Raw genomic sequence first — 23,534 nt, 5'->3', positions numbered from 1 at the left:
GATACTATAGCATTAACTACATATTGACTATCAGAAAATAAATTAAATACGGAATCTTTAAACATCATAAAAGCTTGTAATACTGCATTAAGCTCTACCTTTTGAGCTGATTGTTTGGGTACTAAAAATGTAAAAGTTTGATCAGGGGTAACTACTGCTGCTGTACCATTATTTGACCCATCAGTGAATATATTTGGAGCATTCATGATAGGGGTCTTTCTTGTCATTTTTGGAAAAACTACAGGATGCTTAGACCAAAAAGACAACAAAGGATTAGATGGCAAGTGATTATCAAATGAAACATTAGATTTACACATGATTATTGCCCAAGTATTTAACTCATTGGCTAACTCATCAATTTGATCCATAGTATATGGAGTAATAATTTTATTGGGAGAAATCCCAAACACTCCCTTTGCTGCTTTTATTCCTTTGAGTATTAATTGTCCTACAGCCTCAGGATATCTAGTAAGAATAGTATTAGGAGAATAAGATAAATGTATCCACAATAATGGACCTTCTTGCCAAAATACTCCTGTAGGAATATTTTTTGTTGGTAGTACAATAAATAATAAAGGCAAACTTATATCAATTCTATCCAAGTGCATATTTTCCATATATGTTTCAATGATTTTTAATGCCTTTCTTGCTTCAGGCGTTAACATGCGGGGTGAATTTGGATCTGATGGACCTTTTAGGATATCAAATAAAGGTCCTAGCTCTCCTGTTGGTATGCCTAGATAAGGCCTTATCCAATTTATGTCTCCCAATAACTTTTGAAAGTCATTAAGTGATTTGAGTTGATCTACTCGTATTTGAATTTTTGGTGGACGGACCATGGTTGAGGATAACAGAACTCCTAGATAATTAATTGGAAGATTTAATTGTACTTTATCTATTGCTATCTCTAGATTATAACCTTTTAATAAATTTGTAAGTGTGGCATAACATTCTAGCAGTGTGTTTTTATCTTTATGTGCCAATAACATATCATCCATATAGTGAAATATTTGTAGTTCAGGATTTTGATTTCTAAGTGGTTGGATTGCTTTGTTAACATAAATTTGACACATAGTTGGACTATTAGCCATCCCCTGAGGGAGTACTTTCCATTCATATCTCTGATCAGGACCTTCATGATTTAGTGCAGGGATAGTAAATGCAAAATGTGGACTATCCTCAGGATGAATAGGAATTGAAAAAAAACAATCTTTAATATCTATAGCTAAAACATACCAGGTTTTTGGTAAAGCAGACAATTGGGGAATCCCTGATTGAGCAGGTCCCATAATAACCATCTCATTATTAATGGCTCTTAAATCTTGTAATAATCTCCATTTACCAGATTTCTTTTTAATAACAAAAATGGGAGTATTATGGGGAGATATGGAAGGTTGTATATGTCCTTTCGCTAATTGTTGTTTAACCAGATCATGGGCTACTTGTATCTTTTCTTTAGTCAGGGGCCACTGAGGAACCCACACTGGTCTTTCTGATTTCCAAGTAATTTTTATTGTCTCAGTGGCCCTTTCTGAAAATCCAACCCATGTCTGTCTGTTCCTTGATCTATTTGAATTGGTGCTGCTATATTTTGTCCTTGTTTTCCTAATCTTTTTTCTTTTTTAAAACCTTGTCTAGCCCTAGTAGTGGGCGCATTAGGATTGATGTTATTTGTTAACGTCAAACCTAATTGATCTAGGACATCTCGTCCCCATAAATTTACAGGAAGATGATCCAATACATATGGCTGTATAGTTCCCTCACATCCTTCAGGATCCTTCCAATCTAATACCATTGCACTTCTATGGGGATTAGTAGCCACTCCTAGGCCTCGAAGCGTTTGAGTGGCTTGTTGTAATGGCCAATGTTTTGGCCATTCCTGACTAGATATGATGCTAAGGTCTGCACCTGTGTCCAGTAGCCCATTAAAGTCGTGTCCTTGAATATTTAGTTTTAGCATGGGGCGAGAATCTAAATTTAAAGACAGCATAGCCCAATCTACACCTGTGGAGCCCAATCCCCTGGTACCTCTTTCTACAGTACGACTGGAAAATTTATCATGTAGGCTGGGTATTATTAGTAACTGTGCTATTCTATCCCCTGGTGAGATAACTGATATGCCTCTTGGAGAACTAGCTATAATTTTTATTTCACCTTCATAATCGGGATCAATTACCCCGGGACTTATCATAAGTCCTTTTAGTGTGGAAGAACTGCGTCCCAATAATAAGCCTACCGTTCCTTGGGGAAGAGGTCCTTTTACTCCTGTGGGAATGATTTGAATTCCCATCTCTGGAGTTAGTACTGCTCTTGCGGAGGCGCAGATGTCCAGCCCTGCGCTCCCTCTAGTTTGTCTGATGAGGGATTTAATGGATAATGTGTCCTGGGCACTACCTTGATGGTGCTGCTGGGTTCCTCCATTGCCCCGTATATTTGTGGTTTTGGGCCCCGGAGCATTGGGCCCTCCAGTCCGTTTTTTGGCAATGGAGCCTGATGCCTTTCTCCACGATATCGTGGGTAAACACTTGATCCTTGTCCGTTTTTTGATAACGGAGTGCCCTCTATGGTAGTTTGAGAACGGCATTCATTAGCCCAATGTCTCCCTCTACGGCATCGTGGGCAAATACCTGGTATTCTATTCCTTTGATACCTAGCTTTGTTAAACCCTCCTCCTATGGGGCAATTCCTTTTAAAATGTCCTGTCTGATCACAATTGTAGCATGTTTTTGGCCTGGCATCTAAAGCCTGTTGTACTGCTGCTAAGACTTGTCCTTGTTCATTAATGTCTCTACATAATTTAATATATGTGTTTAAATCTTCATGTTTCCATGGTCTAATGACCTCTCTGCAGCAACGATTTGCTTGGTCATAAGCCAGTTGTTTTATAAATGGCATTGCTTGTTCTACATCTCCAAATATTCTAGAAGCTGTCTGAATAAGCCTATCTACAAATTCAGCGTAAGGTTCGTTAGTTCCTTGTATTACCTTAGATAACTGTCCTTGTAAATCTCCATGCCCCTGTAAAGTTTTCCATGCCCTAACTGCATCTGCAGCAATTTGTGCGTATACACCAGGATCATATTCAATTTGTTGCCGTTGACCCTCATAAGGTCCCTTTCCTAACAACATCTCCAGATTTCTTTGAGGGTAACCGGCTGCTGTATTTCGCCTAGCTGTCTCCATGCAGAATTCCTCATTGGCAACCTTCCATAACAAATATTGTCCTCCATTTAGCACAGATCGACACATGTTAGCCCAATCTGCTGGTGTCATGTCTAAGTTGGTAATAGATTCGACCATGCTTATGGTGAAGGGTGCTTGCGGGCCATAGGTTGTTACAGCCTCCTTTAATTGCTTCACTGTTTTGAAATCTAGAGCGCGGTGAATTCGTTGCCCTCCTGCCTGCTCAAGTACAGGGCATGCTAGTCTTTGGGATCTTGCCTTAGGATTTTGTGCATCAACTACGGGAGTTGAGGGCCGCTCAGCTGTTACGCCCTCTGGTGATAGAACGGAGTTAGTAGCAGCCTCCTGTTGTAACTCCCCAACTGATGGTCGTTTTTCCTCTAAGCTTTCTTTCTTCAAATTTTCCTCTGTCTGACTAGCTGGAGAGACCTTCTCTTTTGCTTGACCTGACATGTTTTCTACCACAGTTTGGACCTCTAACAATTTACTTAACAGTTTTTCGGTTTGTTTTTTACTAGTTTCTAATCTACTATAAAGGTAACGCAACCCAGTAAGGTAGCATAAAACAAAGCCGAAACAGAATGAAACAAAAACGGAGCAAAGAATAGTTGTATCAATTTTCTCTTTCTCCGGGCCAAACAACTTCAAGCCTTGAGCCAACCATTTTTCCCAGTTTGCCTGAGAAAATTCTAGGGATAGGCAGCTTGAAACAAAAACAAAATAAATCAAAAGAAGAACACATTGTTTTTTGAAATGGTCACCCATTCTGTCGCCTTCCCTCAGGGGCGAGCAATTTTACTCACCTCCAAGCTTCAGGCGCTCCCCGTACAGGGCCACCAGTTGCCGCTGTCTCTGGCTGGGCACAAGATCACGAGCCACTCAAACAGGAACAAACTTTATTTGAAAGAACCGCCAATAACACGTCCGTGCCTGGGAAGCCTTTTTATCCACCCACGCGGCGTTCTCCCGGTTCCTTCCCGGACCTCTAGCGCAAGCGCCTCCCCGGAATTCCCTCCTACTGCACTTTCCCAACCAATGGGAACTCTCCAGGAGTCCCGCAGCAGGAGTCCGGTATCCATATGAATGTAATTTTTAACATAATCGTATCATCTCAATGGCTAGCTGGCATCACCTTTCAATCAAAAATGCCATGCATCATATTAATTGGCTGTGGCTCCCAGCAGTGGTGTGTTTTTAAATCAGGTAGTATAGTACCTTCTACTTCGTTCCTTTTGCTCAGGATAGATTTAGTTATTTGGGGACTTTAGTGTCTCCATATAATTGTTTCTCATTCTGTGAAGAACATCGTTGATATTTTGACAAGTGATTAAATTGAATCTTAAAACCACTTGGGGTAGTATGAACATTTTAACAATATTGTTTCTTCTAACCCATGAATACAGAATGTCTTTCTACTTTTTGGTGTCCTCTTCAATTACTTTCATCAATATTTTTAGATTTTTTTCATTGTATATATCTTTCACCTATTTGGTTAAATTTGTTCCTAGGTATTTTATTTCTATAGCTATTATAAATGGGATTGCTTTATATCTCAGATTATTTGCTGCTGGTGAACAGCAATACTACTAATTTTTATATGTTGATTTTTATATCCTGAAATGTTGCTTAGTTACTTCTAATAGCTTTGGGGTATGTGTTTGAAGTTTTATGTTTTATTTAATCATGTCATCTGCAAACAGTGACAATTTCATGGCTTTTCCAATTTGGATACCCTTCATTTCTTCCTCTTGCTTGACTGCTCTGGCTTCCAGAATTATGTTGAATGAAAGCGATGGAAGTGAATATTCTTGTCTTGTTCCAGATTTTACATAGAAAGCTTTCAGCATTTCCCCATTCAAGATAATGTTAGCCATTGGCTTAATATAAATGGTCATTATTTTGTTGAGGTATATTCCTTGCCTATATAATTTGTTCAGTATTTTTAGCACAAAAGAATTTTGAATTTTATCCAATGTCTTTCCTGCATCTATTGAAATTATAGTTTTTGTCCTTCATTCTTTTGACATGGTGTATTACATTTTTTGATATGCACATATTGGACCTCTTTCCCTCTCAGTCCCACTTGATGGGGGTGAAAAATCTCTTTTAATGTGCTAATGCTTTCAGTTTGCTAGATTTTGTTGAGGATTTTACATCTATGTTTTTCAAGAATATTGACCTGTGGGGTTTTTTTTTTCTTCTTCTTCTTTTATTGTTGTTGTTGTATCTTCATCTGTTTTGGCATTAGGGTAATGCTGTTCTCGTAGAATGTATTTAAAAGAATTACTTCCTCTTTTTTGGAATAACTTAAAGAGAAATGGTGTTAGTTCTTCTTTAAATGTTTTGTAGAATTGAGTAGTGAAGCCATCTGGTCCTGGGCTTTTCTGGATAGGAACCCTGTTTTTTTTTTTTATTAGTGACTCAATCTCTACTTATTATTGGTTCTGTCACATTTTTCCATGATCAAATTTGGCATATATTTCATCATTTCTAATGCTCCTTTTTTTATTCTGGTATTACGTGTAAGGCCTACCTTTAGTCTGAATTTATGAGTCTTTTTCTTTTCTTAGTCTAGCTGATAATTTGTCTATTTTGTTGCTCTTCAAAGAATCAGCTCTTGATTTTGGTCTCCATTTATTTCTGTTCTGATCATTATTTCTTTCTACTAATATTGGGTTTTATTTGCTTTATCTTGAGGGATGAGAAAATAAGAACAAATGGTTATTTGAGAAATTTCTACTTTTTTTGACACCATGGACTGATCTAGTGTTTCCTCTTAGTACTGCTTTTGCTGGGCCCCACAGGTTTGGGTATTTTGTGTCTCCATTTTCATTTAAGAAATTTAAAAATTTCCTTCCTGATTTCCTTGTTCCACTGGTTGTAAGTTGTTTGATTTCCATGTATTTTTTTTTTAAATTTTCAGTCACTCAATATGATGAGAACTTGTTTTGTGGCCTATCATATCTGTTTTGGAGAATGTTCTATGTGCTGTTCAGAAAAAAAAAACGTATATTTGGCAGCCCTTGGACAGAACGTTCTGTAGATGTCTGTTGGGGCCGTTTGTCCTAGGTTGTGATTTAACTGTTGATTTTCAGTCTAGATGATGTGTCCATCACTGGAAGGGGTGATAAGAGCATCCACATATTATTATGTAATACAATGACGTATATAAGGCAAATGTAATATTAAATTTTGAATAAACTTTCTACTCTTTTGGCATTCTCAAGTCTTTCTTGAACCCCCAGTATTTGCTCTTTCAATAACCCATTTTTTTTTCTCTTCCCACTGTATTTTCACATAGCCTGTCTTCAAACTTTCTTCTATCCTATTTTTAATTTTTATAGCTCATGAATTTTTTTAAAAAATTGCTTCCATCTCTTTCAACTGCTGGAGTAGTGAGATGAGTTTCCTTAAAACAGCTTTTTAACTTCTAAGAGATCTCCCATACTGCTTACTACCTGGTTAGTTTCTGACACCTTATTTTGAGTATTAAGTGAGGTCACACTTTCCTGAAAAGTTCTTGATTCTTGTTGGCATGAGACATTGTCTAGGCATTAAAGGATTGGGTATTTATTATGTTCTTCCTAATCTCAGTTTGTGCTCATCTCTTCTCAAGTTCTGATCAGGATGGTTTGTTTCTATCAGATATTTTTCTGAGCCTGTAGTTGCCAACTCACCCAGTTTCAGATTTGATGGGAGTTTTCTATTCATGTGTTGTCACTGTTTCAGGACTAGAGAGTAATCCAAGCCCAGGTTTGTCCCAAATACACTGTTGGTATACTTTAAAGAAACAAACTAGAATATCTAGAAAGAGTGATGTATCCTCACAAGGCTTTACCAGCCAAAGTAATCTCAGATGCCTTCTTCATAGTTGCCAACCTGTGGTGGGGCACTACACGATTCAGCCCAACTCTGGGAAATATCGCCATGGATAGACCAGCCCCCAGCCCCTCTATCACACCTGTGGCCACCAAGCTGTGTCACACCCTGAGGATATAGTCTGCCAAGACCAGCACAACACCGGGGGAGGTTCAAGGCCCACACTCTGTGCTGCCTATCCCATAGTGACCCCAGATTGTGTAAATAGAAGTCTGATAGACTGGAGCTATATGTCTTCCCTTGGCACTAGAGCTATTTCAGAGGCTGGGTATACCAGCACACTTGTAGATTTCACCACCACAGTCCAGCACTAAGTCCCAGGGTAACATCTTATCCTTACTAACTGGTACCACCCCAGAAAATGCCATTTTGCATCTCACTGTGCTGTGCAAGGCTGCATAGCAATGGTGAATTCAGTGCTTTGGCTACCTGGCTAATGCTAAGCTGAGCTGTGCTTGATTCTGTTTCAAGGACATGCAGAGTCTCAGGTGCATTAGGGTAGGGTCCACATCACACCTGGCAGTAATGCAGTTCAAAATGAGCCCATCCTTTTGAAGTGTAGGTCTCTACCTGGTGCCATGGAAGTATCAGAGCTCTGTAAGCACTGGCTTGGTCATAGCTGTATTGCCCAAGATTGGGGGATGGATGGTAGGGACAGTCTCTTGGTTACCAATGCAGGGGCTAAATCTGGGTTGCAACTGAGTCTCCCACCTTCAAGGACCTGGGGAGTCTAATAGGGAGTCCTTTACCTATCCCAGCATTGTGCTGGCCTTGACAGGTTATATGCTCAGGGTGTGACAAAATGCTTAGGTTTGGGGGAGGGTACCACAGGCAACTCTTCTTGCCTTTTTCATTGTATTTAAGTAAAAGCAGCCACTGTGGTCTCATCTCTCATCTGATTTCCTTAGTTCCTGTGAAGGCAGTTTAGTGTTTGAATGAATATCCATCCTGAAGGATTTTACTCAGTTACCATCTTGCTTTGAGGTGTTTTGTTTTATTTTTAAGCTAAAGAAAAGTAAATTACTTTGTCATTCAGCCACCACTGGCTGAATTTTTCCCAAAGTAGTTTTAAATAAAATTTCTTATTGCAGGTGTCTCCCACATAGTCCTACCTTAATTATAACCTCTTCTATACAAACTGATATCTTTTACTTATTTGAGCATGAAATGCTTTTTTATAGTGTTGTGGTTTAAAGTATCCCCCAAAACATTTCCATGTTAGGAACATGATAGCCAATGTAGCCATGTTCCAAAGTGAAAAGATTATAACCTCATTATAATTAAATGGATTAAGCCATTTGATGGATTAATAACTTGGATGGTCTGAGTGGGTGGTCATTATAGGCAGTAGGGTATGGCTGGAGGAAGTAGGTCACTGGGGGTGTACCTTGGAGACTATATTTTGATGCTGGCTCCTTGTGCATGCTCTGCTTCCTGCCTGCCTCAAGTGGAGCAGCTGTCCTCTGCCATGCCTTACCTTGGGCCCAGAGCAATGGAGTTGGCCAACCATGCATGAGCCTAAAATAAACATTTTCTCCTCAAACTCATTCTTGTTAGCTTTTCATTGTTGTCACCAAAATACCTAACATGCATAGTAACATTAAAAGTGTCCACTGGGAGAGAGAACAGCAAACAAATGCTCCCTTTTATTTTTATCCTGTACTTTGTCACACTGTGGTGGGTAGACTTCCAGTGACCTTGTCTACCAGGCTGAACAGTGCAGGAATGATTTTCTTTACACCAACAAAGTTGCCACACCTGATCAGTTTACATGTGAAAATAAGCTTACACATTGTTAGAAACCCAGGAAAGTTTGCAGGTGATAACTTGGGAGAGTTGAATGAGAGACCCTAGATGCTCTTTCAAGCATCTTTGGAGTGTGAAACCGGCATCTGACATAATTTTATTCAAGCTTTCATGTCTGAGAAAAAGATTTAGGTTGTTGATTTTGTACAAATAAATCACCACCTAAATGAGAAACAAATGGAAGTTACTTATTCAGAGGTTACTATAGTGAGGGTGTCAGTCATTATCACTTGTGTTTGGAGGTAGTTGGTATGGGGAATCTGGAAACTGTTACCTAAAGTGGGGCATCTTAGGTTTTTAATTCAGAGGTCTTTCCCTGGTTGGTTCCAAGTTGAAAGCAGGTACAGAAAATATGGAAGCTGATGATCACTGACCAAGTCCAGTGCATTCTGAGCCAATTACCAGAGATTGTGGTTTGGTTGCCCAGATGGGTTGCTATTGAGGTTTTAAGTAGAGTTCTACTGCTAGATTATCTGGCCACTGTCCACTCTCAGCTTACAGAATGTGCTTGGATGCTGTAACAATATCAATCTCATTAAACCTGCTGACCCTTGGAAAGTCTGAGTGACTGCTTTTAGCTACAGGAGAAAGGCAGTAATTACACACTCTATTTTTATGCAAATGCTTACATAGAATACACAGTCAAATGAAAGCATACTTTTCCAGAGCTGTGTGATCTGGTTAGATTTTTTTTTTTCCATAGTGTTTGCTGCTGCATCCATTGGCAAGCTTGCAGGGTCTGTTTTGAATTCTGAAATTGAAAATGTGGCAAACCAAACAGGTCTATTGACAGTGCCATTTTGAAGGGAGCTGCTTAATTTTCTGCATCTTAGTGATCTGTTTTGCTTTGTTTTCTCTTTATTTTCTTAGGTATCTATTAAGACCTTTGAATTTATTTCTATAAGGATGGTAATATATACCCAAATTGTCAAACCAAAATTTAGTATGAAATGATAGCTCAGCTTCTATGCCCTTCCCTGCCCACGAAAATATATAAGAATGGATTCAAACACTCGAATGAATAGAAACAAACTGAAAAAGAAGGTACAAGACAGAAAATCAGTAATGTTGTACTAGCTTTCTGTTACCATGACAAAATACTTGAGAAAATAAACTTACAGGTTTATTTTGGCAAATGGTTTCAGTCTGAGGTTTGCTGGTTCCATTGCTTTGTGCCTGAGATAAGGTAAAATGGTAACCAGGAAGCTGAGCAAGTGTCCGGGAACAAAACATGCCCCCAATGACTTGCTTCTTCTAACTGGGCCCTACCACTAGATCCAAACCATAACTGTGTTTAAGAGATTTGGGTTTAATAAATATTTGACTTTTTTGTTTTCCTTTCTGGTTACAGTTGAAATGAACAGTCAGATTGACAATGTAAATGACCCAACAGAGAGTCAGCAAGAAGATTACCAATAGGTAAGATGCCCCTGTGGTGGGATTAACCAGGCAAAAGAAATTGTTTGCAAATGACACATGGATTTCCCTCAGTTTTGCCAAGTCCCATCACTTGACTTGGACTAAACTTTTAAAATATTTAAATTCCACTGTGTAAGGTGAATAAAAACTTATTATAATTCTCTAGAAACTTGCCATCTTTAGGGGAAAAGATAATTCACAGCATAGTTAAAATCATGAAGAAAAAAAAACCACAACAACTATTCTTTTGACAAAATGAGAAAAACATTTTCTTCCATCTTATCCCCTGGCCTCCTTGGAGTAATCAAATTATTTGAGCAATCCTAAGCTGATTCCAAAGCATTGCTTTTCTAGAAGCTGTCTGCTAAGTTGTTTGGTATCTTTTTTTGTTTGTTTTAGTTGTCGATGGATCTTTCTTTATTTATGCTCAGTGCAGAGAATCGAACCCTGTGCTTCACACATGCCAGGCAAGCTCTCTACCACTGAGCTACCACCCCAGCCCAATGTCTTTGCCCTGCGGAATATATAAAAGACCTAGGAGTTTGTGTGGGCAGAAGCAAACCTGCTGTAGGTCCTGCCTGCCTGGGGACACAGGCATGCACTCAGAGGCTTGTCCGGTTGAATAGGCCTAAGGGAACTCTTCAGGGAAACAAGAAGTCTAGACAAAACCAAGTTGAAGTGTTTTTGCAGACAAACATTCTAAGTCTCAATAGACACTGAGGTATATCTAGAATGATGAATGATCTATTACCCTTTTCCACATCTTCAGAGGGCTGTTGAGAAGAATTAAAATAAAGCAGTCTCACTCTGTAACTTCTCTAATTCCTAGCTTAAAATATTTAACTATTTGAATTATGGGTCATTGTGAGACAAATCTTGTTGATACAGCCTGCTATACTCTCCACACTGCACTAGACTTACGCTCCAGTATCATGGTAGAATACATAAAATTCAAGAATTGTCTGTCCTTCCCAGAACTGTCTTGAATTTCAAATAAAATTAAATATAATGGCATTGGTATGATGCATAAATAACATAGGACTACTAAAAATACACAAACATGTTTTATTAGCATTTCTTGTCTAGTTCATGTATTTTAAATATCCTGTTAAACTACAGAAATAATACAGCTGAGAAGTCTCCATTAAAAACTAATGAAAGTGAGAATAAATCTGAGCAATTTACATGCAAACTTCTCAGTGTTTCTTGACCTTTCACCCTTTTGTTGCCAACTAACAACTTATAAGGGATAAATCTAGATCTTATAATGTTCCTGTGTGATCAATATCCAGGTAAAGTACCAGGATATATTTATTTTCCTTAATGTGAAAATGATATTTTCCTTTATCATAAACATGAGCCCATGCATTAACCCAAATGAATAAGTTGTCAAAACAAAGTCTTATATGAGTTTAAGGATGTTGAAATCTGGGAAATAGAAGAGACTTACATAAAGGTCACTTGGGTGATGAACAGAAGATTAAATACTCCCCATTCAAAATTCTTTTATATTGTATTACCCCCTAGTGACTCTCTGAACATAGTTGTCATAGTGGTAGGATTTTTTCCATTACCTTTTCTTCATGACTTCATGTATTGTCTACAGTAAGCATGATTTTGCTTCTATATATGCAGGCACATAGCTCAAAGGCTTTTTTTTTTTTTTTTTAAGATTCATAGGCCACCAGAGAAGATGTTGGTTCCTGATAGAGATGACTAACCTAAGACCTTCAATTCCCAGCTTAAAAAGTTTCTGTTTTACCTGCTTTCATATGCTGAGTCACTGTTTTAACACTGGTTTTCTGAGCTCAGTGCTTGCTTCCACTTTGCCAGTATCAGATATAACTTTTAATCCCAATTGTCTAGTACAGTTGATTCATCTGCAGAGTCAATGAACCACAGATCAAAAATATTCTTAAAAAATAATATCTTAAAAAATGACTTAATAAGGGAATTCTTTTAAAAGACTAATAAATTAATTTTATGTTATTCTAAAATAATAATATCTGTACTTAACATGAAGACTCCTTTTGTCATTATTCCCTAAACAGAGCAGTGTAATAGCTATTCACATAGTTTCTATTGCGTCAAAAAAAATCTACTGCTATCAAAAAAAAATCTAGAGATGATTTAAAATATACAAGACAAATGTACATATAGATACTGTACCATTTTATTTGAGGGACTTAGAATATCCACAGATTTGGGCATCCTTGCAGGTATCTACAACCAATCCATCCTGGATACTGAGGGACCACTGTACAAATAAATGTCTTTTCCACTCCCTCCACAACTCTTTTTAGCTTGGTACACTTCGTAATATCTATGCCCTTTTGGTCACAATCTCGGAGAAGGAAAAAGAATGCCCTTATCTTAATAGTAGATATTGTTTACTTGGATCAACATCTGTTAATGTATTTAGAACATGCATTTTATTCTATTGTTCCCAAGAATGCAGTTTGGGACCTTGTACATGGTTGTCACCCATTGAGCCTTACCAGATTTAACTTGATTTGCACTGAAACTATTGGAAAGCAGGGACTGCAGATATAAAATTGAGAATCACAGCACCAACTGTTAAAGGATATGGAGCAACTGGAACTCTCCTACATGGCTAATGGGAGTGTAAAATGATGCAGCCATGTGTTAGCTTTCCAAAGCTATGACACAGCATCTGATAAAATCAGCTCAAAAGAACAAAGGTTAGTTTGCCTTACAGTTTCTGTCCCTGGTCAACTGGATCCACTACTTTTGGACCTGTACAGAGGCAGAATATCATGGCCTCAAGAGTGTGGTAGTAAAGCTGCTCACCTTGTGGTATCTCAGAAGCAATAGTAGAGAAAGATGCCAGGCTCCCAATATCCTTCAAAGGTACATCCCCAGTGATCTAACTTCCATCAGTTAGAACCTTCCCTACAAGTTTCACCAGCTCCCAACAGCACTATTGGCTGGAGACCAAGCCTTTAAAACAGACTTTAGTGGACATTTAAGATCCAGGACAAGGACTGGGGTTGTGACTCAGCGGTAGAGGACTCGCCTAGCACATGCAGGGTGGTGGGTTCAATCCTCAGCACCACATAAAAATAAAATAAGGGTATTGTGTCCAAGTACAACTAAAAAAAAAAAAACTCAAAATATTTAAAAAAAAAAAAAAGATCTAGGACATAACATTATGTTCCCAGCCCCTAAAATTTTACTGTTCCAACACTGCTCAAAAGTCCAAGTCCAGATTCTCCTCTGAGACTCAGGGAAAACTCTCAGCTCTGAACCTCTGTAAATGTCAAAAGAACAATTGTAAGATGCAGTGGCACAAGGTAAACATTCCAAGATATAGGAACACAGAAATAATAAGGACCAAAACAAAACCCAGCAATGCCAACATAAAATCTTTCTGGTGAAATGTGAACCCCCACAGATTTGGGTAGCCGTGCTGGCTGTAGCCTCTTTCTTTCTTTTTCTTTTCTTTTTTTTTAAATAAATTTTTTAGTTGTAGATGGACATAATACCTTTATTTTATTTATTTTTATGTGGTGCTGAGGATCAAACCCAGTGCCTCACACATGCTAGGCAAGCACTGTACCATTGAGTCACAGGCCCAGCCCCAATAGCTTCTTTCTTAAACTGGCTTGGCTCACTGCTTCCAGCTTCCCTCAAGATGTTTTATGTTCTGAGATCTCCACAGTGGCTTCACCTCCACACATTACCCGTCAGGGACTGCTCACAGGGATTCCAATCTTTTCACACTCCAGTCTTCAAAGGTTTTCCTTTGAAATCTCAGTGGGAGTCACCATGACCCTATAACTTTCACATTCTGTATGCCTATAAAATCAGCACTCTATATATGGTGCCAAGGTCGGCCACCTGTATGAGCTGAACTAGGATCCTCATGGTCCACAGACGCAGTGACATATGAGTGCCTTGATGGCTGAACACAGGGAAGTGAATCCTGGGTAAATAATTCCCTAGGCAGCCCTGTGCAAGCAGGACTCCCTTCTCAAATGAAAGGTTTATACTTGTACACTTTTGAGCATGCCGTGGGTGGGGTGTTACCCACTCCTGAGATGCCCCCAAGAAAGCTTTCCTATTGTTTCACTGCAAGAACATGACTTTTTTTAAAATTTTTTTTAAATTTTTTTTATTGGTTGTTCAAAACATTACAAAGCTCTTGACATATCATATTTCATACATTTAATTCAAGCAGATTATGAACTCCCATTTTTACCCCGTATACAGATTGCAGAATCACATCGGTTACACATCCATGTTTTTACATATTGCCATACTAGTGTCTGTTGTATTCTGCTACCTTTCCTATCCTCTACTATCCCCCCTCCCCTCCCCTCCCATCTTCTCTCTCTACCCCATCTACTGTAATTCATTTCTCTCCCTTGATTTTTTTTTCCCTTTCCCTTCAAATCCATATGCAACAAAATGAAATTGAATCTCCTCCTCTCGCCATGCACAAAAGTTAACTCAAAATGGATCAAGGAGCTTGATATCAAATCAGAGACTCTGCATCTGATAGAAGAAAAAGTTGGCTCCGATCTACATATTGTGGGGTCGGGCTCCAAATTCCTTAATAGGACATTTTTGTTTTTTAATTGTGCTAATCTCTTTAAAGTTTCCAAGGAAGGTACTCTTATTAAACAGACTCCTTTTCTGGCCAAACACCAGGTATTTTAAATCTTTCCCCTCTGCTTGTTACTTCTGATTATCACACAAATATGGATAAAAGAAGCCAGCAATACCCAGGCTTGAATGCTGTGCTATTTTGAAATTTCCTCAACCAGATAAATCAGTCCATCTCATTTAAACTAAGCTTCAAAGTCTCAGGGCATGGATAAAATGCAGACAACTTGTTTGCCAGAGTACTGCAGAAGTAGCCTCTCAAACTCCTTCTAACATGAACAGATCAACACAGCCTTTACTGTCCATATTGCTATCAGCATTCTGGCTTTCTGGACCCCTACCAGATTCGCCTATTAAAGCTCCATTTACAGAATTCTAGGCTTTCTCTCATCCTCATGTCCAAATTTTTCCAAATTCCTTCTTCAAGCCAATTCCAAAGGTTTCTGAACCACATTGTCAGGTACGGTCACGGCACTGACACCCCCTTGTTGGTACCAGTCAGCTTTCCGTCCCTGTGATAAAACACCTGAGAAAATCAGCTTAAAGAAATTTTGGGATTTTTCAGTCCATGAGTGGCTAGATTCATTGTTTTGCAGCTTGCAGAGACAGAAAATATCATGGTGAAGAGCACTTGGTGAAGCAAAACGACTTATCATGTAGTGACTGGAAAGCATATAAAGGAGAAAAAGTAGGTCTGGTCCCTATATCACCTGCAAGGGTGTACCCCAAATGACGTTTCTTCTACTAGGCTCCAACTCCTACAGGTTTCAACGCCTGCCAATAGCACCATCATCAGCTGGGGACCAAGCCTTGAACACAGTAGACTTCTGGGGGACACCTAAGATTGAAACCATAATGAAGCACTCAAGCTGCATTTTGAGGTGAATGGCTATGGAAGAACCCCCTAAAATCAGCGACAGAGACTAGCACCTTGTAAGATTCAGAGACCTGTGATACCAGCACAAGAAGAGGAACAGAAGGCCCTGGTATTTTTCTGCCCTAGGTCTCCAGGCAGGGAGTTCCCCCTCTGCAGGGCTAAGCTTGAAAGTGTTTCAGTAAACTATTAGCAGAGATGCTAGCAATCTTACCTATTGGAAAGTTTCACAATCCTTACAGCTTACTTAGATAAGTAACCTAGAATCTGCCCAGCCTTTTTTTTATTTTGGAAAAGGATTGTACATCATCTCCCAGCCCTCAGGATATAACCAGGAGCTACTGTCAAAGTGCAAGAGAAAAAAAAAAAAAATCTTCAAGAGAAAAGTGCCAAATAACATTTAAGAGTCCCCAATAGATTAACAGCAGATTTCTCAGGACAAATGCTATAAGTCAGCCAGGAATGGAATGATGTAATCCAAGTCCTGATAGAAAATAACTACCAACCAATATTGTGGTGGGTAGCAAGGTTATCTTTCAGAAATGAAGGTGAAACAAAGATCTTCCAAGACAGACAAAAACTGAGGGAATTCATAACCACTAGACCTTACAAAAGATATGTACATGGGTACAATATTCAGAATTGAAATAATTAGGATCATGAGAACTTGTGAAAATATAAAAAGTAGATACACACACAAAAATAAAAGATAATAAAACATTGTCAATATACTAAACCACAAAGATGAATAAGAGGAAGAATAAAAAATATCTAAAGCCAATGGTAGAAAATCAGCAAAATGACAAGCATAAGTCTACACCTATTAATTATGCCCGTGAATATAAATAGACTAAATTCTCTAATAAAAAGATGTAGGCCATTTGAAAGGATTACATAAAATAACAAGTTGTCTACAAAAAACTTAGTTCATCTGTAAAACACAAAGTGGAAAAATGTAAATTGATATTCCAAACAATCTGAATCCTAAAGCAAGCAGAAATAACTATACTTATATCCAACAAAATAAATTAAGACAAAAACTAAGAAGAGACAAAGAAGGTCACTATATGATGATCAAGGGATCAATTCATCCAGAAGATACAAATGTTAGCTGGGAGTGGTGGCACAGGCCTGTAATCCAAGCAGCTTGGGAGACTGAGGCAGGAGGATTGCAAGTTCAAAACTAGCCTCAGCAAAAGGGAGAGGCTAAGCGACTAAGTAAGACCCTGTCTCTAAATAAAATACAAAATAGGGCTGGGATGGGGCTCAGTGATTGAGTGTCCCCGAGTTCAATTCCTGGTACCCTTTCCTGTCCAAAAAAAGAAAAACAAACAAAAACAGAAGATACAAGTGTTAATATGAATGTACCTAATGTCACATCATTTTTTTTAAAACAAACGCTGATGGTTTTAGAGATAGGGTGCAATACAATAATAGGGGGGACTTCAATACCCATGCTCCTAAATGTAAAGATCATCTAGAGAAAAATATCAACAAAAAAATACCAGATTTAAACTATTCCATAGACCAGAGGGACTTACCAGATACTTACAGAAACTTCTATCAAATAGTTAGAGATTGCACAGTCTTCTCAATAGTGTATGGAACTTTCTGTAGAATAGACCATTTATTAGACCACAAAATTCATAAGAATTGAAATCATATCATGAATCTCTTCTAACCCCAATGGAATAAAACTAGAAGCCAACAAGAGAAACTCCCGAAATTCTACAAATATGTTGGGACTGAACAACACACTTTCGAATAAACAGCGGGTCATTGAGAAAGAGAGAAGGGAACTTTAAAAATGTTATGAAATCAAAGGAAACATACTGTGCTAAAACCTGTGGAATGCAACAAAAACAGTACTAAGAGGAAAGTTTATAACCAAGAGTGCCTTCCTTTAAAAAAACAACAACAAAAACAGTTCAAAGAAACAACCTCATAATGCATCTCAAGGACTTTGAAAAGCAAGAGCAAACAAGCCCAATATTAGTAGAAAGAAGAAAAGATCAAAGTAGAAATAAAGATTTATTTTTTATTTTATTTTTTAGCACCAGGGATTAAACCCAGGGGCACTTAACCACTGAGACACATTCCCAGCAGCCCCCGCCCCTTTTTTTTAGTATTTTATTTAGATATGGAGTCTTGCTGAGTTGTTTAGTGCCTCACTAAGTTGCTGAGGCTGGCTTTGAACTCATGATCCTTCTGCCTTAGCCTCCCCAGCCACTGGGAGTACAGGCATGTGCCACTGTGCCTGGCTAGAAATAGAGATTTAAAAGAAAAACACAATAGATGAAATAGAGTTGATTTTCTAAAAAGATGAATCAATGAGCATAAAGACAAGATTAACTGAGAAAAAAGAAGACCCTAATAAATAGAGATGAAAAAGAGATATTACCTCTAATACCATAGAAATAAAAAAGATTATTAGGGACTATTTTGAAAAACTATATGCTCAGGGCTGGGGTTGTGGCTCAGCAGTAGAGTGCTCGCTTGGCACGTGTGAGGCACTGGGTTGGATCCTCAGCACCATATAAAAATAAATAAAATAAAGGTATTTAAAAAATTGTATGCTCATAAGTTGGAAATACTAAAAGAAAGGGATATATTTCTGGACACAGATAACCTACCAAAATTGACTCAAGATGATATAAAAAACCTGTACAATAGCAAGCAATGAGAAGAATCAGTAATAGTCTTCCAACAAAGAAAAGCTCAGTACTGAATGACTTCACTTCTGAATTTTTACCACTTTCAAAAAAAGCTAACACCAGTGCTTCCCAAACTGTTCCATGAAATTGAGAGGACCCTTCTAACTTATTCTATGAAGCCATCATTACCCTGCTACCCAAACCAGACAAGAAAATAAACACAGAGAAAGATATAGATCAATATCCTTGATGAACACATTAAAAATCCTAAACAAAATACTAGCAAATCAAATTCAACAGCATGTCAAAAAGATCATTAACCATGATCAAGTTGGTTTTATCCCAGGAATACAAGGGTGGTTCAGTTACTCAAAAAATGTAATTCATAGCCAGGAAAGGTGGCACATGCCTAAAATACCAGCGGCTCACAAGGCTGAGGCAAGAGGATCATGAGTTCAAAGCCAGCCTCAGCAAAAGCAAGGTGCCAAGCAACTCAGTGAGACCCTGTCTCTAAATAAAATACAAAATAGGGCTGGGAATGTGGCTCAGCAGTCAAGTGCCCCTAAGTTCAACCCCAATACTGCCCCCCAAAATATGTAATTCATTATATCAACAGAATAAGGATAAATATAATTATCTCAATAGATGATGAAAAAGTGTTTTGATATAATTCATGTCCCTTCATGATAAAAGTCCTAGACAACTTAGTTTATAAGTTCTGTACCTCAATGAAATAAAGCCCATATACTGCAAATCCATAGTCAACATCATGTTAAATTAGGAAAAGTGGAAAACATTTCCTCTAAGATCAGTAGCAAGACCAGGGTGTCCACTCTCACTGCCCTTATCCAATAAAGTATTAGGAGTTTTAACCAGAGCAGTAAGGTAAGAGAAAGAAATAAAAGCCAACTAGGAAAGGAGGAAGTCAAGTTATTCATATTTGGAGATATGATTCTACATAGGGGAAATACTAGACTCCACCCAAAGATTATTAGAATTGATAATTCAATAAAGTAGCAAGATACAAAATCAATATAAATCAATAACTTTTTTATATAGCCATAACAAATTTCCTGAAAAAGAAATCATGAAAGCAATCATAACACAATAAAATAAAATGCCTAGGAATTAACCAAGGAAGTGAAAGACTTCTACCATGAAAACTACAAAACAGTGGTGAAAGATATTGAAGACACAAAAAAATGGAAATACCTTCATGTTCATGTGACCTACAGCAATCTACTAATTTACTAACTCAATGCAATCCCCATCAAAATAACAATAACTGCTTCACAGAAATATACAGAAAAATCAAAAATTCATATGTAAGCACCAGAAGTCCCTGAATAGCCCAAACAATCTAAATTGAAAAGGACCAAGATGGATGCATCACAGTACTGGATTTCAAGACATACTACAGAACTACAGTCATCAAAATACCACAATACTGGAGTGAAAACAGACATACAGACCAATGGAATGGAACAGATCCCAGAAATAAATCCACACACCCACAGATAACTGAATCTTGGCAAAAGGTGCCCAAAACATACAAAGGAAAAAGGACAAGCTGGGGCAACTGGATATCCTCATGCAGACGACTGAAATTTGACCCCTACCTTTCACCCTGTACAAAAATCAACTCAATGTGGATCAAAAACGTAAATAGTTTCAAGACCTGAAACTCTGAAACTACTAGAAGGAAACAGAGACACCTTATGACATTGGTGCAGGCAATGATTTCCTGGATAGGACCTCAAAAGTACGGAAAGCAAAATTTGGCAAATGGGATCACGTCAAACTGAAAAGCTTCACAGCAAAGGAAACAATCAACAGAATGAAGAGATGACCTACAAAGAGAGAAAAACTATTTGCCAACTTATTATCCATGTGACAGAAATTTAGTAATATTCAGAATAAAAAGAAACAGGAATAAAAAACTAGTAATCTAATTTTAAAAATTGGCGAATGATCTGAATAGACACATCTTATTAGAAGAAATATGAATGGGCAAGATAGGAGAAAATGCTCAATATCATTAGTTATGAAGACTATAGACCAGTTAGAATGCCTATTATCAAAACAACAACAGATGCTGGCAAGCATGTGGAGAAAAAAGAAACTTTTGTACTCTGTTAGTGGGAATATAAATTAGTAGAGCTACTGTGTTGTACATTATCAGTTCCTTAATAAAAAAAAAAACAAAATTAAAAATAGAACTATCATGTGTCCCCTAATCCCACTCATATCCATAGGATATAAAATCAGCATACCAAAGAGATTCCTACATGCCCACATTTACTGCAGCACTATTTAGAATAGCAAAGATATGGGATCCCTCTAGTTGCCCATCAACAAATCAATGAATAAATAAAATTTGGCATATATATATACAACAGAGTATTATTCGGCCATAAAGAAGAATGAAATTGTCATCTGCAGCAAAATGGATAAACTAAAGTGAAATAAGGCAAAGACAAATACTGCATGTGGTCTTATATGTAGAAACTAAATGTCAACCTGAAATTAAATATTGCTAGGAAGGGGTATAGGGAGGTGGAAGAAAGTAGTTGCATATGGTCAGTGTGCATGGTATGCATGAATCCCATTAGAATTACAATTAATGAGTCATTAAATGTTTTTTTTTTCCAAAAGAATACTTGTATTATTCACCAAAGCCCCAAACTGGACACAACCCAAATGTTTCATAGCAGAATAGAAATTTTTAAAAATGTGATACATCTATACAACATAATGTTAGTTAGCATTACAAAAGAAGAGATTATGGTCAGCAAGCAGCAAAATGAATGATTTTCAAGCTTTCTGCCTAGTGAAAGAGACAGGCACAGAACAGACATGTGTGTGGTTCCATTTTTAGGAAGTTCTAGATGAACAAAAATTAATCCTTTCATAATAGAAATCAGAAAATTGTTGGTTCCAGCAGGAGTGGCCTTAGGAAAGGGAAATTTCTAGTGACAATTATTACACTTTTATATCTTGACAGTGGTGGGTATTAAACTGCAACTTCTTTTCAAAACAGAAGAAACGGTATAATTTTAGATCTGTGCATTTTCCTATAGGTGAATTATATTTCAATTTTAAAAATCTAAAAAAATATTGATTCTGCTAGGGCAGAGGATCTTCCCAGAGTTCTCTCATAGGTAAGGAACACAGCAGATACTAAGAAAAACCTCAAATGGTGGCATAAACATCAATGACTTTTGCAAATCAGTATTATATTATTCAGATGTGTGTGATTGGGCCAGAAAAGGGAAGCTATATCAATTCAAGGTTAGGTTTTTCAAAGATTACTTTGAAGAGTTGCATTAATCGTCCCATCAGCTAAAGCAGGTTGTCAATGTGGCGACATTTATTAGCAGTGATTTATACGCTCTTTAAAGGTACCGTGTGCCAGCAATTACAGCTCAGATATCCAGAGCTCTTTGATAGTCAAATAAGATATTTCTAGGCCTGTTTGAGGGGTCAGAGACATGTAAAAGCTGTATTAAAAAGATATTCCTTGCTAAGCCTATGAAGATGGAGACGATTTATCTCTAATCTAACAAATGGTTTCTCTTTGTCTTCGGCAGGGGCGCAAGATGAAGCAAAGGAACAAAGAAATGAAACTAAATGACAGTCCTCGGAGTTGCAAGGCTTCTCTTGGCCCTGGGGAAGTTGGGGAAGAAGACAGCACATACTGTGGAGGAGGGTGGGGGTGGGGGGAAGGCAAGTCTCATGGAAGGATGGGGGATCCTTTGCTCTAATTTCTCCAGCTACATTTTGTTCTGTTTACCTGCAGAAAAAGAAAAGAAAAAAAAAAGTTTCCTTAATCTGGTGGGAAGTCCCATGTTATCACATGTTTCAGGCACTCTCCTTGTCATTTCTGTCTTTCCTCACACAACTTTGCCCCAGGGTCACAGTGGCACATTTTAACATTCCCACGTGTCTCCTGGTCCTGTCTGCTCTCTTGGTTATTTCACAAAGCTGGTCTCTCGTACAGTGGTTTCTTCAAAGAAAGAAAAGGAAGATGATTGTTTGACGAGTTGCAGGCCAAGTTTCAGGAATCACCAAGCCCAACATCAGTATCATCTACAAAGACTAGGAAGACTAGGAAATGAGCAAAACCCTCAGAATTCACTTGGAAAAGGTCTGGACCATGAGTTGAAAATATTTTTTAAGGGATTCCCAAGGTACAGTTTGTTTTGTGTAGTTAATGAGAATGGTGAAAGTAGGATTCAACCCAGAGCAGAGCACACACACAAAAACAAGGAAGTTAGTTGCAGGCAACCATCAGGGTTTCTTCCTTCATAGTACTTCGGAGCACACAGGCACTCCTCATCTTTAATACTGACCTCCAGCAGAGCTTACCTGGGTCCTGAGCCTTTACCATGTACTTCAGCATGGAGCCCACCAATGAGATGTAACTCTTTGCTACACAACTGTAAAGGATGCACTTAGCTAGGTGGTGTTGTGAAAAGCAAAGTGAGTGGCCAATGCATTTAGGATTCTAATGTATGCTTGTTATTAATGCCTATTAGTTTTAAAAGCTCTATTTGAAATCTCTCGACACAAACGTTTTTCATAAAGGATGGTTACATATTTACTCAAGGTTTGATGCCCCCTCAAAAAACAATTCTCATCAGAGGTTAGAAGCAGTCAGAGCTTTTCCTTTCTGTGCTGGCTCTCTGGTCTGCATTTAAATGCTGTGGTTTGCTTATGCGAAGCCCAAGCCTGATTGGATGGCTGGTCCCTTTATGGAGTATGGCCCTAAAGGGGAGCAGCAGTTCTAACAACTTAAGGTGCCAATGGGCAGTAGGTACAAGGAATGAGGGCCAGAGGAGGTCAGGCATCATCATAAGTATCCATCCCAGAGCCAGCCTAAGGCAGATGCCTGCTTCCCACAGCCTCCCTGGTTCTAAGGCCATTCCATTGTTTTCTGTGGAAACTGATTTCATTTCTTACATATCTTCTTCTGTCTTCTAAATAGAGTGTTAGGATTATAAGTCATTTTTCTTGAGAGAGAGAAAAAGAATTGAATTGCTTCTAAAATGAAAGTATATCTGCATTCTAGATATCCCATCCAATCCTTC

At 38.1% G+C, this 23,534-nt stretch overlaps 1 protein-coding gene across 1 annotated transcript in view; it reads left to right on the top strand.

Moving 5' to 3' along the window:
- Macrod2 (mono-ADP ribosylhydrolase 2) overlaps positions 1-10,287 on the top strand; it is a 1,899,209-nt gene extending 1,888,922 nt beyond the window's left edge. Inside the window, exon 18 of the mRNA XM_076849439.2 lies at positions 10,220-10,287. Coding sequence (XP_076705554.1) covers positions 10,220-10,287 — 68 coding nt within the window. The remainder of the gene's footprint in view (positions 1-10,219) is intronic.
- Positions 10,288-23,534: the final 13,247 nt, after the last annotated feature.

The sequence above is a fragment of the Callospermophilus lateralis genome, chromosome 3 (assembly GCF_048772815.1).
Source record: "Callospermophilus lateralis isolate mCalLat2 chromosome 3, mCalLat2.hap1, whole genome shotgun sequence".
NCBI classification, from domain to species: Eukaryota; Metazoa; Chordata; class Mammalia; order Rodentia; family Sciuridae; genus Callospermophilus; species Callospermophilus lateralis.
Note: the sequence above shows the minus strand (reverse complement) of the source record. Positions and strands in the feature narration are given on the sequence as shown.